The 14,129-nt window shown below is 42.2% G+C and overlaps 1 protein-coding gene across 1 annotated transcript; it reads left to right on the top strand.

The window, feature by feature from the left end:
- The first annotated feature begins 970 nt into the window (after positions 1-970).
- LOC142884108 (excitatory amino acid transporter 1-like) lies at positions 971-12,588 on the top strand. The gene is made up of 10 exons (XM_076019573.1): positions 971-1,591; positions 1,988-2,286; positions 3,147-3,284; positions 8,558-8,762; positions 9,010-9,052; positions 10,203-10,468; positions 10,549-10,782; positions 10,907-11,101; positions 11,299-11,433; positions 11,701-12,588. The coding sequence occupies exons 2-10, from the start codon at positions 2,103-2,105 to the stop codon at positions 11,906-11,908; spliced, it is 1,608 nt and encodes a 535-aa protein (XP_075875688.1). The 5' UTR covers positions 971-1,591; positions 1,988-2,102; the 3' UTR covers positions 11,909-12,588.
- The last annotated feature ends 1,541 nt before the right edge of the window (positions 12,589-14,129 follow it).

Raw genomic sequence — 14,129 nt, 5'->3', positions numbered from 1 at the left:
AATGAGACATTTGAATTGTCCTCTTATTGTGACAGTCCAATGGTTCATCCGCTCTCTATTTCCTTTTTTCACCTTTTGCAAACACTTTCGAGTGTGTTTGAGAGCCTTTTGAAACCCCCCAAAAAATTGCAAATAGGCAGGAAAATTAAAATCATAATCAGACCAAATTTAATAAGCGCATTTGCACCTTTTTGGAAATGGGCTCTATATGCTTATTGAACCACTGTGGTGTCCAAAACATTTGAAGAAAAAATTGAGGGTACAGGTTTTCAAGTGTACCTTTGTAACAGATTCACCAATGTTTGGCAATGTTTCACAGCGCATGGCCTAGCAAAACTTCGTCTGAGTCACTGTGGTGCTAGATGATCAGTCAGACCAAAGTGCAGCCTGACCTTTTGTGAGACAGTGTGCAGTGGGCAGTGGAATTGGGGCTTTTAACTGCTGTTCCAAAAACTTATATGTTTGTGTTTTGCTGCAGTCTATGTTTTTCTCTCTTTCTCTGTCTGTCTGTCTGTGTGTGTGTGTGTGTGTGTGTGTGCGCGCGCGTGTGTGTGTGTGTGTGTGTGTGTGTGTGTGTGTGTGACAGAGAGAGAAAGAGAGATGCTATTGTGGCCAAGCTATGGCATGTTCTGTGTTTGTGATGTGTGTTTGAAACAATAACTTCAACAGGGGCAACTCTGACTTGTCCTCTTGAAACGTTTTTCTTGAAACGGAGGGAAAAAAAGCCTCTAATTTGTTTGTTCGCAGACTATTCTTCTCCCGAGTCAGTTTCTGATGTGTCTGAGGTGTTTCGACGGTTTCTGTCTATGTCGTCTGCTCATTTGCCTTAAAAACATCAAGTCAGAGATTGTGCCCTTCATTGCCTTTGACATTTGGTAAACATTTACCCACTCTGTTAGAGTTGCAAAACTGGACACGTCACAGGATGATTTTTGTTTGTTTCTTATCAATGATCAATTGGACTGTGTGCATTAAAGGCTAAAAGGAGATGCGACGTTTCAGATTTGCCAAAACTAAATGGATGGATGGATGATCCCTTCTTCACAGCTTTTGATGGATGGGGGACTTTCATGTCTTAGCTGACTCATTCTTCACAGGAGTCTCCAGCCAGGCTTAACTTATTTACCATGAAAACCCATTTGAATGGTTGGCCGAGAGCAGCAGAAGAAAACAAGAGGGTCCTTTCTTGTTTTTCCTGCCCGTAGACCTCATTATTACTCAAGCTCCCCTCTGTCTGCTGCACACCTCCCCTTCTCTAAATGACTCAACTTTTTTACTCTCCACCTCTCCTCCCCATGAGTCCGCACTGTGTGCGGAACCAACTCCTTCTTTTTTTTCCTCCTCAGCTTTAGCACCGCCTCACTCCTCTCACTGGTCCGTCCTTTCCCTCGTCCCCCCCGCTGCTGCATCCCTCCTTTTCCTGTTCTTATCCCCTCCCCTCTCCAGCCCTGCCTCTTCATTACTGGCTGCTTTCACCAGACACACTACAACCAAAGAGCTCCTCTGTGTCACTCGACCTACTCCTGCTTTAAACCACCGCTGCTCCCTGTAATAACTTGAAACTCCGTTGTAGAGGAAACCACTGCTCGAGGTAAGGAAGAAACAGCTGACTTAACAGCCCCTTGTGTCTGTAATTGGATAATCTGTATATGTTGCAACACATTTGGCAGATGTGGGCTGGTAAAGCCAGTCATCCCGCAGTGGGTGGGTGTTTTAGTATGGTATTCGTAGCAGGAAGTCTGCATGCTTTCGCTGGCCAAATGTGAACACGTGTTCTTACTCACAGTCCTCTCACAGACAGGAAGCGGTTCAAATATTTGTATGCATTTTTGTACATTGGCCTGGATGTGTTGAATAAGTCTTCTGCACATGATGGTGACCATCATCAAAAATTCAGTCTACTTTTGTCTTACGCTGAAATGTTTTTGTTGCTTTTTTTGTCGTGCAGTTCTTTAAACCCTTTACAACCTCTTCCTCCTGCTGGCAGCCAAAGAAGAGGTTTGACTGGGAAAGAAGATAAGCAAGGCAGCAAGCACCATTATTTTTGCCTCAAATATCTGAGAGAAGACCCCTGCACTCTTTTTTTGGAGAAAGGCCTGAAGATGACTCAGAGCAACGGGGAGAACCCACAGCAGAGCCGGAATCGGCTTCATCACATCAGTGACAGGATCCGGTTGCGGTCGCAGATGGCCAAGAAGAGAGTGCAGAACATCTCGAAGAAGGACGTGAAAGGATTCTTCATAAGAAATGCCTTTGTGCTCTTGACCATTTCTGCTGTTATCATCGGTAAGGATGATCTTCCTTCATTCCTTCAACACTGATGGTTACTCAGTCCTTACGGCCCCCACACCGCTCCATCACAGCCATCTCTTGCACTTTCAAGGGCCTCAAATTCTCTCAATCACCTCAATTATTCACTCGTCTGACGTGAATAAGTGAGAAAAGATGAACTCAGCAGAGCGGCCGATATCTGACCCCTCGCAGCTGACCCTTGCTTTGTCGCCATTAACCTTTGCATCCCGCTCAGTAGGAAGTCAATCCGGCCCACCCACCTCCTGCACAGCTGCAGCCTTATAGCATTACACCGCGCTTTCCTAGCACTTTGATTGATCGTTAAATACTGGTTTTATTTTACTTCACTTCCTCCACCTGTTTTGCTGCCAGGTGGGCGGCCAGATGGAAAGTCAGGACACTTGGTGGTGGTGGTTGAGGGGGAACATAGGGTCAGAGGGACAAAACAAACAAACTCACAAATGAAACCCAAAAAAAAAAAAAAAAGGCAGCACGGACTGTTAGTTCTCAATAACTAAGGTTAGGTTCAAAATTACGTAATCCTGCCAATCAAGTATTGTGGAGGGTGACTGCCAAACAATACTTCCAACCGTAATTGTAACAGGTTGTTTTTTTTTACGAGGTGTGTTGTTAACATGTCAATAATATTTTTCTTCTATTTTTGTGCAGGGCTTTTGTATTGTCAAAATCAATGTTATTGTCAGTTAATGAGGCAGATTTTGTAGTGCAGTCATTATAATCAGTTCCTGTTGTCGAGTCTTACATATGTGAAATATAAATAACATTTAAAAAAAAACAATATTAGTAAAGTTTAAAATGTTTATTTTTTTCACAAAACTAAATCTTAAATGTAGGTATCATCCTGGGCTTCGGCGTGCGTCCCTACAAGATGTCCTACCGCGAAGTGAAGTTCTTCTCCTTCCCTGGGGAGCTGCTGATGAGAATGCTCCAAATGCTGGTGCTGCCCTTGCTGGTTTCCAGTCTTGTCACAGGTATGAATATGAAACAGTACGCAAGGCACAAATTGGTTAATTTATCTGTTATTATTATTATTATTATTTTTTTTTTTAAATCTGATTGTTTGTTTTCTTTGTTGTTTGTTTTGTTCAGTCAAGTATGAACGCAAAGCATTCATGCAAATGAATGGGGAATATGTCTAAACTGCATCTTTATTTTTCTTGAACAACTGCTTACCCTGCACCTGGAAATGCTGAAAAGACCAAAAGCTGGAAGACACAGTTCCAAAACAGTCACTATCATTCTAAATGTGTCCTGCTTGAGTCTATTTTTAGATCAAATGTTCTTCTGATATCTAAACCTAGCTCACAGACGCCTCCGGTTCAAGCCTGTGTGACCCCCCCCCCCTCCCCTCCTTTTATTAAGTAACAGTCAAAATGAGATGCAACACTCACACAAACAAGCTCAGCACTACCGCTGTCTTCGGATTCAGTGCTGAATTGTACCAGCTGTACCAGACTAAAATCCTGTCCCTTACTCACTGATTGTTTCCCTATGAGGGTTTACAGTATGACTCTCTCAGCACAATGAGTCAGACTTCTGTTTTGGGGCTGTTGAGCAGTGCGAGCAGCAGTAGTAATCTGTTTGCTCAGCTGACTGTATGTTGGTTTGGGGACCAGCTGCAGGTCAAATAAGGGTGATGTTGTTGGGTAGGGAGAAATTTGAGAGAGTTTCAAACCCACTCCCCTTTTAGAATTATAATATGGCTTTGATTTTATGAAAAAGCCTGAATTTTATCTCGAGGTTTGCTGCGAGTGTTGTTATGGATTGCACTAATTTTGAGCATTCCTCTTAAAACATCATTACTGAGGTGCTGTATCGCAATTCAAGGATGAGATCAGATTATGTGACACGTTGTTGAGGCTTGTTAAACTTGCTTGCGGAGAAATACAGGGATGGCTGATCTGTCACAGTCAACGACTCATTTCAATAGCATTAGAAAGTTTGTCACAGCACGAAACCAGTGACCTGAAGAGATAACAGAGAGAGGCCATTTCTCATAATAAGCTGCTTTGTGCAGCAGCGAGGCAAAACATCAGCATTCACTGACATCATATCACATGACCGCAATGGGAACATGCCAACAAAGGATGTTGTTCAGGAGTCCAGTCGTATATTGTTTACTTCAACTTATGTGTCTTGTGAAATAGATTGAATATCAACAACAAGAGAATTTGAGGTAAGGAAAGGAGAAATAAATTCTAGAAAAATACTTTTTTGTTTTAAAAAAAGAAAGTTTTTTTTTATTATTGTCTCCTGTGTTTCCAGTTGTTTTCTCTGATGTACTGCAATTTAGTTAGAGATAGCATAACCACAAAATGATGCTCTGATAGCAATAGCAGTAGTTAGTAACATTGCGTCACAGCAAGAAGAGATTGTATCCTTCCTTTTGCCCTCTCTATGTAAAGACTGTATGTTTTTCCCAATGCTTGTGAGGTTTCCCACCATGGTGTTATGGTTTCCATTCAAACCAATTGGCTGGTTAGTTGGGATGGAATATAAGGCACTGATAAACGTCTGAATCTTGACCCAAAGTGCTACAATGTGGCTGCCCACGGTTCCTTATAAGAGCGTTATAAGGAGCCATGGGCTTTGACAGTTTTTGTATTTAAATTATAGTGGGCAAAATAATTAGATTTATGTCATATTATTTATCGCAACAACATTATTTATTGTGCAAATGCCTTTGTAGGCACTCTTTAATTTTCTTTCATCATCTTTTTTTCTTTCTTTTTTCTTTTTTTCCCTTAAAAAAAGGCCACTATAGGGATAATCCCTAGACATTCTTTGTGTAAACTTTGACCGTTTAAATATTCATGTTTGTGTGTTTCCCTCGAGAACCGATAACTTTATATGGCATGTCAAAAAAGTTCAAGCGGGGAAAAAGAAGAAGAAGAAAGAAAATTTAGATTTTCGGCAGATTTCATTTGTGTAGAGATTCCATTACCTGTAGAACAAGTTTTGACTTGTAGCAACAAGTGAAAGTCCCTTGCTACAATAAACCACTGACTCAACTCACATTTACCCCACGGGAATTTGAGTTAACTTTCCAAAAGCATCTGTTACTATCAAGGAGAGCTGGGGCTGTATTTAGGGCTGTGTGGTTAGTGGCGAGTCTCCAAAATATCTCCTAGGACTTGCAGATGTTTTCAAGCATCGGAGTTCCCGTAACGTGGCCCCTTGCAAATTGGTTGCCACGCCGCTGATGATGAATTGTGCCTTTATGTGTGACGGGCCGTCCCTGCTGAAGGATACTTGCTTCTTCATTTTCAACTCATTTAAAAGTGAGGTTAAACTATTAAACCTGACTGATGTTAAAACTAAAAAAAAATGATGGGGGGTGGGAAACAAGTTTGAAAAGATGTTTTAGAGTTCTGTTTTTGTTGTTTTTTTGTATTCCAGTTACAAAATTTTAGTATGGAAAAAAAGATTGGGTCTGGTTTTTCTGTCTTTGATGTCCTCACAAATGCCCTTTGCAAATACATACGTTCCAAGCAAATCCATCAATCTTGCCTGTTGCAAAGTTCAAAATGGGGTTAGCTGAGTGCGCTGAGAGGGCCCGTTCAAGGCTGAATGGAGGAGGGAGCAAAGAATGGGAAATTCACTCGAAGGGAAGCAAAGGGGAGGGTGGTGTATTTCTCGGTCAATGCGAAGCTGTGTCTGCGATGTTTTCACAAAAATGTGATGAGTTGGTACACTTTGTGGTACGTGTAAGACATTATTTTTAGCATAATGGTAAAACTACACATCAAAAGATCTCAAAACACCCAAAGAGAAAATAGAACAGTTCTTAATTTTAGACTAAAAATCAAACACACAAATAGGTTTGAAAAGCAGGACTTTTACCATGGTAGAAAAGTAATTTAAAAAACAGGCTATCTACAAATATTTCCATGTAACAAAGATCTAAATCCAAGTCTCTGTCTGCGCTAGAAACAGGGGGCCACTTAACACAGAATGAGTTAACGTTAATTGCCCTGAGGGCAGATCTTACCGTTGTCCTGCCCGTCTGCCCCCTTCCTCAAGGCATACCTTTGTATTTGATGAAGGTCGCCCCATATGAGAAAGAAAGTCATTCTGTTTGGTCTCCTTCAATCTCGGCTTTTCACCAGCTGGAATTGGTGAGGCTGCGTCCATTGTTGCCCGGACAACGGGTTGGGGGTCATTGTGAGCGTGCAGGACTGACTAAGTCAACAAGTTTTCCCATGGCTGTCAGAAAAGGAATGGGAGGAGAGCTGGGGCCACTGAAAGAGGATTGCAGCAATAAGATCAGCGTGCAAGACAGAGAAAAAAGAGAGGAGGGTGGGGCCGGGGCCGGGGCCGGGGGCCGAGCAGAAAGATTGGGAAAGAGGCACTAGGGGGGCTCTGAAACAAGAGGTGGAAATATGGGATGTTGGAGAGAGGCAAAGAATTTTGGAGGGAGGGAAGAAAAGGGTCGGAGGAAGAGGATAAAAAATAATCGGATAAAAATCAGTGGCATGTTGCAACAAGAGGAGCAAGGGCAACAGGAGCAGGGCAACACACCCATGCACTCGCCCTTTTGGCACACACGGCACATGAAAAGAAAACATGCATCTCCGGCTGCACAAAGGCTGCCTTGCTCCATGCGACTCTGAATGAAGATAATGGCCTTAATAGGACCTGACACTTTGAATATACAGCCCCACTTTCACACCTACGCAGCCCGCCGGTCTGTTATTACAGCCATTTCAGAGGGTTTGACCCCAGAGCTCTGCCAGTTTTCCCTCTACTTTAGAGTTTTTTTGGGGGGGGTTTTCAAATTCTTAAATTGTTTTTTTTTTAATGCAACTCCTGCATATTTGGCAGTGCTTAGTAAAATACCGTTGAAAAACCTCATTCATAAAATGGAATGATGCAACATTGCATATTCGCCAACTTTCCATGTGGAGGCCTCACAGTTGTCAGCCTTCAGATTGAGTCCTCGTTGCACACTTCCCCTCATGTTTAATCTTGGCCCTGCTGTTAATCTGTAACGTGTCTGTTACGTGTCTGCTCTGTGTGTTCACAACAAACAAACATTAAACTTCGGCTCATGCCTCACTGTCGGTATGAACATAGATATGACGCTTCAGTATTTTAAAGAGGTCGCCCCTATTTTGGGCTGAAATGTTTTTGGTCTGTTTGACTTTTATTTGTAAAATACTACTTTCATGAGAACGTGAGCGCCCCAAAATCCCTAGGTACTACACGGTCGGTGTTGTATTCCCTCCAAAGGTCACACTCAGATTGTGTTTCTCATTGCTTTTTGTCAACTTTTGCAATGACGAAGATGGGTGTGTTTTACATGTTGTTACTTTGCAAAAACTTTTTTGGCACATAACATCAGGCTTTTGTGAACTTCAAGCACCGAAAGCAAAAGCTTTTGTATTTGGTCTTTTCAACGAATTCATGCTTGCTAAAGATGCCACCAATAGTGGTGCACAGTAATTTGCTCTGCTGCTCCCCCTGGAGCAGGCATGGGCAAACTACAGCCCAGGCGCCATATGCGGCCCATTAAGCTTTTTATCTGATTTGATAGTAAAGAAGGTGATAAAATAACTGTATTTCATTAATTTTTCAATGTTTTAAGAGTCATTTTAATGAAGAGCTAAATAGCTTGGAGCGTCAAATACAGATATTTTGTTTTCAATTGACTTTAAAGCAGTGGTTCTCAAACATTCTCTGTCACGCCCCACCTTAGAGGAAGACATTTTTTCATTAGAAGCTAGAAGCTCCAAATTTGACGTGGCTGTGTCTTGAGGGATCCTGATGAACCTGCAAGTGGTCCCATGTCTCTAGGACAAAGTTGACTTTTGACCCCATAGACTTGCATGGCATTAGGGTTAGCGATAAGGCTGGAATTAGGGTTAGGGTTAGGGTTACTGCTGGAATTAGGGTTCGGGTTTCGGGGTTCCTCATGGGCTAGAAGCCCCAAATTTGACGTGGCTGTGTCTTGAGGGATCCCGATGAACCTGCAAGTGGCCCCATGTCTCTAGGACAAAGTTGACTTTTGACCCCATAGACTTGCATGGCATTAAAGCATGTTTTCTACATATCCCATGATATATTTTTTCCTCCTATGAGGTGGGTCACCAAAATGCTCAATCAATCATCCATCTCTGGCCGATTTTAAAACCCATCTTGGCCCATCACTCAAAAGATTTCTCCTCGACTGTCCTAAAGGAAGTGTTTTAAGATCCAGCCTTTGGAGACGAATCTCACCAGCAGTGAACCTGTTTTCCCACAGGCGTGGCAGCCCTGGACAGCCGAGCCTCCGGTAAAATGGGGATGCGGGCAGTGGTCTACTATACCACCACCACCATTATTGCTGTCATCATCGGCATCATCATGGTGCTTATCATTCACCCCGGGAAAGGGTCGAAACATGAGTTCGGCAAGCAGCAGACGATAGAGGAGGTCAGCGCTGCGGATGCCTTCCTGGACCTTATCAGGTAATCATACACAAACACAATTCACACACCAGCTTAAACAAGCAAAACACTCATGCACAATTTCCGTCTGTAAACAGAATTCAGAATCCCATTTTTGTGCACAAATAACTGATGAAGAGTGGCGAAAACTGCCAAGCACTGACCACAATAGCCCTGTTTCCCGAGTTCCGTCTGTCCTGCAGTCTTATATTTGTGTCAATTGTGAAAACTTGTAACAAAGACACACCTTTATGTTGCCTTTTTCTAGAAACATGTTTCCTCCAAACCTTGTGGAGGCTTGCACCACTCAGGTAACTGTCCCACAACATTCTCTCTGCTTGTTCTCTCACTAGATGCAGTGCTCTAGGCCAGTACTTTGGTTGTTTGTTTTTCACACTGCAGCATTTCATCACAATCACCATCACTCTCATTGTCCTGATCATTTTAGCTTTAATGTGCCATTGTTAGTCATGCTTTAGTTACTTTCACCACTTATAGCTTCATTCCATCGACTGAGTAGAAATTATATCTCCATGAAGCACAAACCTCTGTCCTAAATCTTCTGTCCTAAAAGCACCTTGTCTACAAAATATTATTTTACCCAGAAGAAGACCCAGACAGTACAGGAACCTTTTAAGCTTTAATCATTGATGGCCTCCCACAGCTGTACATGACACAGTTGAGTTGTTAAGGAGGCTTCTGACCTCGATGCCCCCTACTTCCTCATTCCGGCACGTTTTTTGACAGTTGGAGTGAAACGTTGACACATTTTGCTTTGTTCACCGGATTGCGAACGAGACTCGACAGCACAAGCAACAAGCAGCACTGAAGTGCTTGGTGTACTTGAATTCACATAAAAATAGATCTGTTTCGCAGACACATTTTATTTTTATTATCATTATTTTTTGCCTCCGCCAAAGGAGGTTGTTTTCACTTGTGTCTGTTTGTTTGTTGGTTGGTTTGTTTGTGTGTTTGTCACCAGGGTTTGGCAAAAGCTACTGAAGGGATTTCCATGAAAGTTGGTGGAAGGATGGGCCAAGGAAGAGCCGGTTAAATTTTGGTGCGGATCCGGATAAAGGGACGGATCCAGGAATTTAAAAGAATATATATTTTTCTTTAATATTGCAAGATAGGGTATTTTTAACACCTTGAATAGTTTTTAAGGGAAATGCATGGATCTATAGGGCTGTAACTGTAAGTTTGAACACATCCTTGAATTTAAAATGATTTTCTGGCTGTTGTGAGAGTCCAAGGGGGAAATGCCGTACTGACATTATGCTGTGTATTCGCAGCTAGTGACAAAGCTAAGCGAGTGGTGGCCTTGGTAGCGCTTTGTGTTGTGCAACAAGCTAGATGGTACTTGATACAATCTTTGACTCTGAATCTCACTTTCCTGTGATGGCACTGACTCTGGCATATACAACGCAATCTAAGCAATTCTTTTTCTCTCCTAACACCTAGTTCAAGACCAAGTATGCCAAGAGGATAATCCACGTCCAGATGATAGTGAATGACACCATACTCACAACCAATGGCAGCGTGCTGTCTCATGAGGAGATGATCCCAGTGCCGGGGAAGGTCAACGGAATCAACGCACTCGGCCTAGTGGTCTTCTCCATTTGCTTCGGTTTGATCATCGGGAACATGAAGGAGCAGGGACAACCCCTCAAAGACTTCTTTGACTGTCTCAACGAGGCCATCATGAGGCTGGTGGCTATCATCATATGGTAAGTACCAGTAGGCGTCTGCTGGGGGGAATCAATCAAGTGGTGATCCTGCTGACGAATGCACATTCACCGATCCCTAGGTACGCTCCTATCGGCATCCTGTTTTTGATCGCCGGAAAGATTGTGGAGATGGATGACATCACAGCCATGGGCAGCCAGCTGGGAATGTACACCGTTACTGTGATTAGTGGACTGGTCATCCACGCCACCATTGTCCTGCCGCTGCTCTACTTCGCCATCACCAAGAAGAACCCCTTCGTTTTCATCGGCGGGCTGCTGCAGGCACTCATCACTGCTCTGGGAACGTCCTCCAGGTAGGTGATTTTTTTTTTTTTTTTGCTGAAAGAACTGGAAACACGGACAAGGAAGGCTTGCCGTGGAACACTGTGTACAAAATAATGGAGCCGTGGGCCTCCGTATTTATGTTTCCTGTCACAGCTCTGCCACGTTACCCATCACCTTTAAATGCCTGGAGGAAAACAACAAGGTGGACAAGAGAGTGACCCGCTTCGTGCTTCCTGTCGGCGCGACCATAAACATGGATGGAACGGCTCTGTACGAAGCCCTCGCGGCCATCTTCATCGCTCAGGTCAATAACCTTGACCTCAACTTTGGGCAGATTCTCACCATAAGGTACTCACATTTTTCACTTTGCTTTCTTTTGCCGTTTTTGAAATGGTTTGCTGATGAAACATCATTGCAGTGTTGCCTCTTCCATAATTTAAAAGTGTGGATGATCTGATTCAGTAAATCTCACCCGCTCTGACAGTTTTCACATATGGAAACGAGGAAAGAAATCATGATTTCAATTTCCTGTTTTTCCGCGGCAGTATCACAGCCACAGCTGCCAGTATTGGAGCAGCTGGAATCCCTCAGGCAGGCCTGGTAACCATGATCATCGTGCTGACATCTGTGGGACTGCCCACCGATGACATCAGCCTCATCATTGCTGTCGACTGGTTTCTGTAAGCGGTTGAATTTTCATTTCTCAAATTGTTCAGTGAAAAAGTTGGAAACTTGAGAAAACTGAGGGTAACGTGGAACACCTGTGCCTGAGTTTCAGGCTGCAGCCAGCTAAAATCACTCAGTTTGGATGAACAACCACGAGCCTTCCATGTGAAATTGTTTTCACTCCTCTGTCTGCTCTTTTGCTTCCCCTCACCTTTGTCTCTCACATCCTGTTATGTTCATCTCCTGCTTTGTGTCCTCACCTGCGCTCTGTCTTTACCCAGGGACCGGCTACGTACCACCACTAATGTCCTTGGAGACTCCATCGGTGCCGGTATTGTGGAACACCTGTCCCGCCACGAGTTACAGAGAAAGGACGCTGAGCTCGGCGACTCGGTGGTGGAGGAGGCAGACAAGAAGCCGTACCAGCTCATCTGCCAGGAGAACGAGTACGAGAACGAGAGGCGCCCAGAGAGCGAGACTAAGATGTAGACGCTGCGGATGACGTTGCAATGAAAAAGTCGCACTTCATTGCAAAACAGTCTGCAAAAGCTTTCATTCAATTAATATGTTTCTCAAAAGAAGACTTTTGCATCTTCAAAGGATTTTACAGCTTCAAAACATTTCAACCAAAATAAGTTCCTGATACCTGGAATATCTTAGATGTGGTGTGAGCTCATCTGACAAACTGCTTCCGGTGGTTCTGCTCCTTCAGAGGTTCCTTTACACTGTGAGCTACATGAGAGTACGAGATGTCCGCTTTAGCACGACGGCTAAACTGTTTACTGATGAAGATGGTGAGCTACCCAAGAGCCTGGTGGTCCGACTTCTTTCAGTACTGTGATGACGTATCAGCTCCACCAGAGGGCAGTGTAGCTACAGTAGATGACAGCCTATTCCCGCAGAAGTTTTCCTGCCTTTAAAAAAATTTTGTTTTTGTATTGTTTAGATGATCTTTGCCTAGAGATTATTGCTTTATATATAAATAAAAAATAAAAAAAAGTAGTGAAAAATATGAGTAGTTGCCGTTATGAGTGTTGGATGTGCATGAAAAGAGTATTTCTGATTCTGATTCTGATTCTGAATATGAGGAGCTGTGACTAAACAGTCTTTGCCAAAGTAAGTGGCTTTATTTTCTGGGAATCAGTGTTCAGATTGTGAATGACCCAGAATTTTTTTTTTTCATTCATTGAAAAATTTCATTCATTTTCTGACACTGTACAAAGAGCTCCGGTTTGTGGTTGAAATAAACCAGTCACGCCAATGATTTAAACAATGATGCAGACAAATCAATTTTTAATAACTTCACAGACTGGACATCTTTAAGTAAATGTCTCTTTTTTGTTTTCACATTCGTAACTTTCTAATTAATGCCATATACGTAGACATAAAATAAATAATTGTTGATTTTAAAAATGGTGAATTGGATAGGTGTTTTACATGCATGCTTTATGTGATTTTATCTTGACTTCCCATTTTTCTTTTTGGTAGTGATGTGCTTTGGATTTAGAATTTGGGCTAGTTTAACATGTAGCAGAATTTACAGAGGTGTCTTCGTATCGATGGTGACTTGGAATATACTGTACCTGTAAAGACATTTTAGATACATTTGTACATTAGCAGTAAATTTAAAGTTGTAGAGTCACTTGTTGTAAAGAAATTGGAACCGTGGTTTCATCAGCATACTGGCCAAACTTGTAATCTGTTTCAAAACTGGCTCATTTAAAAGACTGATTTTTATATACTGTATGTATTTACAAAGGAACGGCTCCTTTGTTTACAATTGCTGGTGACAGTTTTTTTCCCCCCCTCTTTGTTACACTTGTAGATGGACAACTCAATTTACTTCTCTCAAATGGGTGGTTGTTTTTTTTTTTTCAATAAAAAGGTACAAAAAAAACCAAACCTCTGTTTCTTTCCCAGCGCCACAAATACAGTGTGAAAGGACCAAATTCGCAATAGAACGACCTGTTGGATGGATATGTGGTCAGACATGGATGCCTATAAAAACTGCTTTGAACTCCAGTTTAACTAGTTTTTGTGTTTGTATTCTGAGGGAACTGATATACGTTCAGAGTGAATAGTTTCCCAAAGGAAGATTCCTGAGTGCAAGAAGAGACAGCATCTCTCTTAAAGTTACATTTTGTGACGCCATTACGCAAGGATACAACTGTTTACTCAACAGCTTGTTTTATGATTTTCAGCCGTCAATTCATTCATTCAAAATAAAGAAATACTGACACCATGAGGTTGATGTCATTAAAACTGCCTTGCTGCTCACCACGTCTACGTCCCTGACTGCACTGAGTAGTTTTTTTTTATTTTTTTTTTTATTTTATTTTTTTTTAACCTATTTGTGTTAACAAACAATTGAAGATTGTACCTCATAAAGTAGCTGGTTGTGAGTGTATATTTCATACTAATCTGGCAAATATGTGCACAGTGCTGAAATGTTAAAATGATATGAAATATAAGATGTTGAAGGAAGTTATAAATCTGTTCGAGTGTTGGGCTGCGCACACTTACAGCTCAAGAGTGGTTGTTCTATTTAACAATTGAAATAAAGTTTAAACGCACTGTATTTCATTTGACACTCGGGTTAATTACATTATTTTTTTTTCATGTAAAGCAATGAAACTCGAAATTAAGCCGTTGCCATCAGTCAAACTGATGGCACTGATCAAGGCTAGAGCACAAAGGTTGCAGTAAAAAA

Source organism: Nelusetta ayraudi, unplaced genomic scaffold (genome assembly GCF_046127955.1).
Source record: "Nelusetta ayraudi isolate G7.1 ecotype Tasmania unplaced genomic scaffold, CSIRO-AGI_Nayr_v1 ptg000010l, whole genome shotgun sequence".
Lineage (NCBI taxonomy): Eukaryota > Metazoa > Chordata > Actinopteri > Tetraodontiformes > Monacanthidae > Nelusetta > Nelusetta ayraudi.
This window is presented reverse-complemented; position numbering and strand designations above follow the sequence as displayed.

What these genes read in the sequence shown, in the direction of transcription:
- LOC142884108 (XM_076019573.1), top strand. Translation starts at nt 2,103, where the DNA reads ATGACTCAGAGCAACGGGGAGAACCCACAGCAGAGCCGGAATCGGCTT. An exon ending in GGTTTCCAGTCTTGTCACAG is followed by an intron (nt 3,285 to 8,557) that starts GTATGAATATGA and finishes GTTTTCCCACAG; the next exon opens with GCGTGGCAGCCCTGGACAGC. An exon ending in GCTCTGGGAACGTCCTCCAG is followed by an intron (nt 10,783 to 10,906) that starts GTAGGTGATTTT and finishes TTCCTGTCACAG; the next exon opens with CTCTGCCACGTTACCCATCA.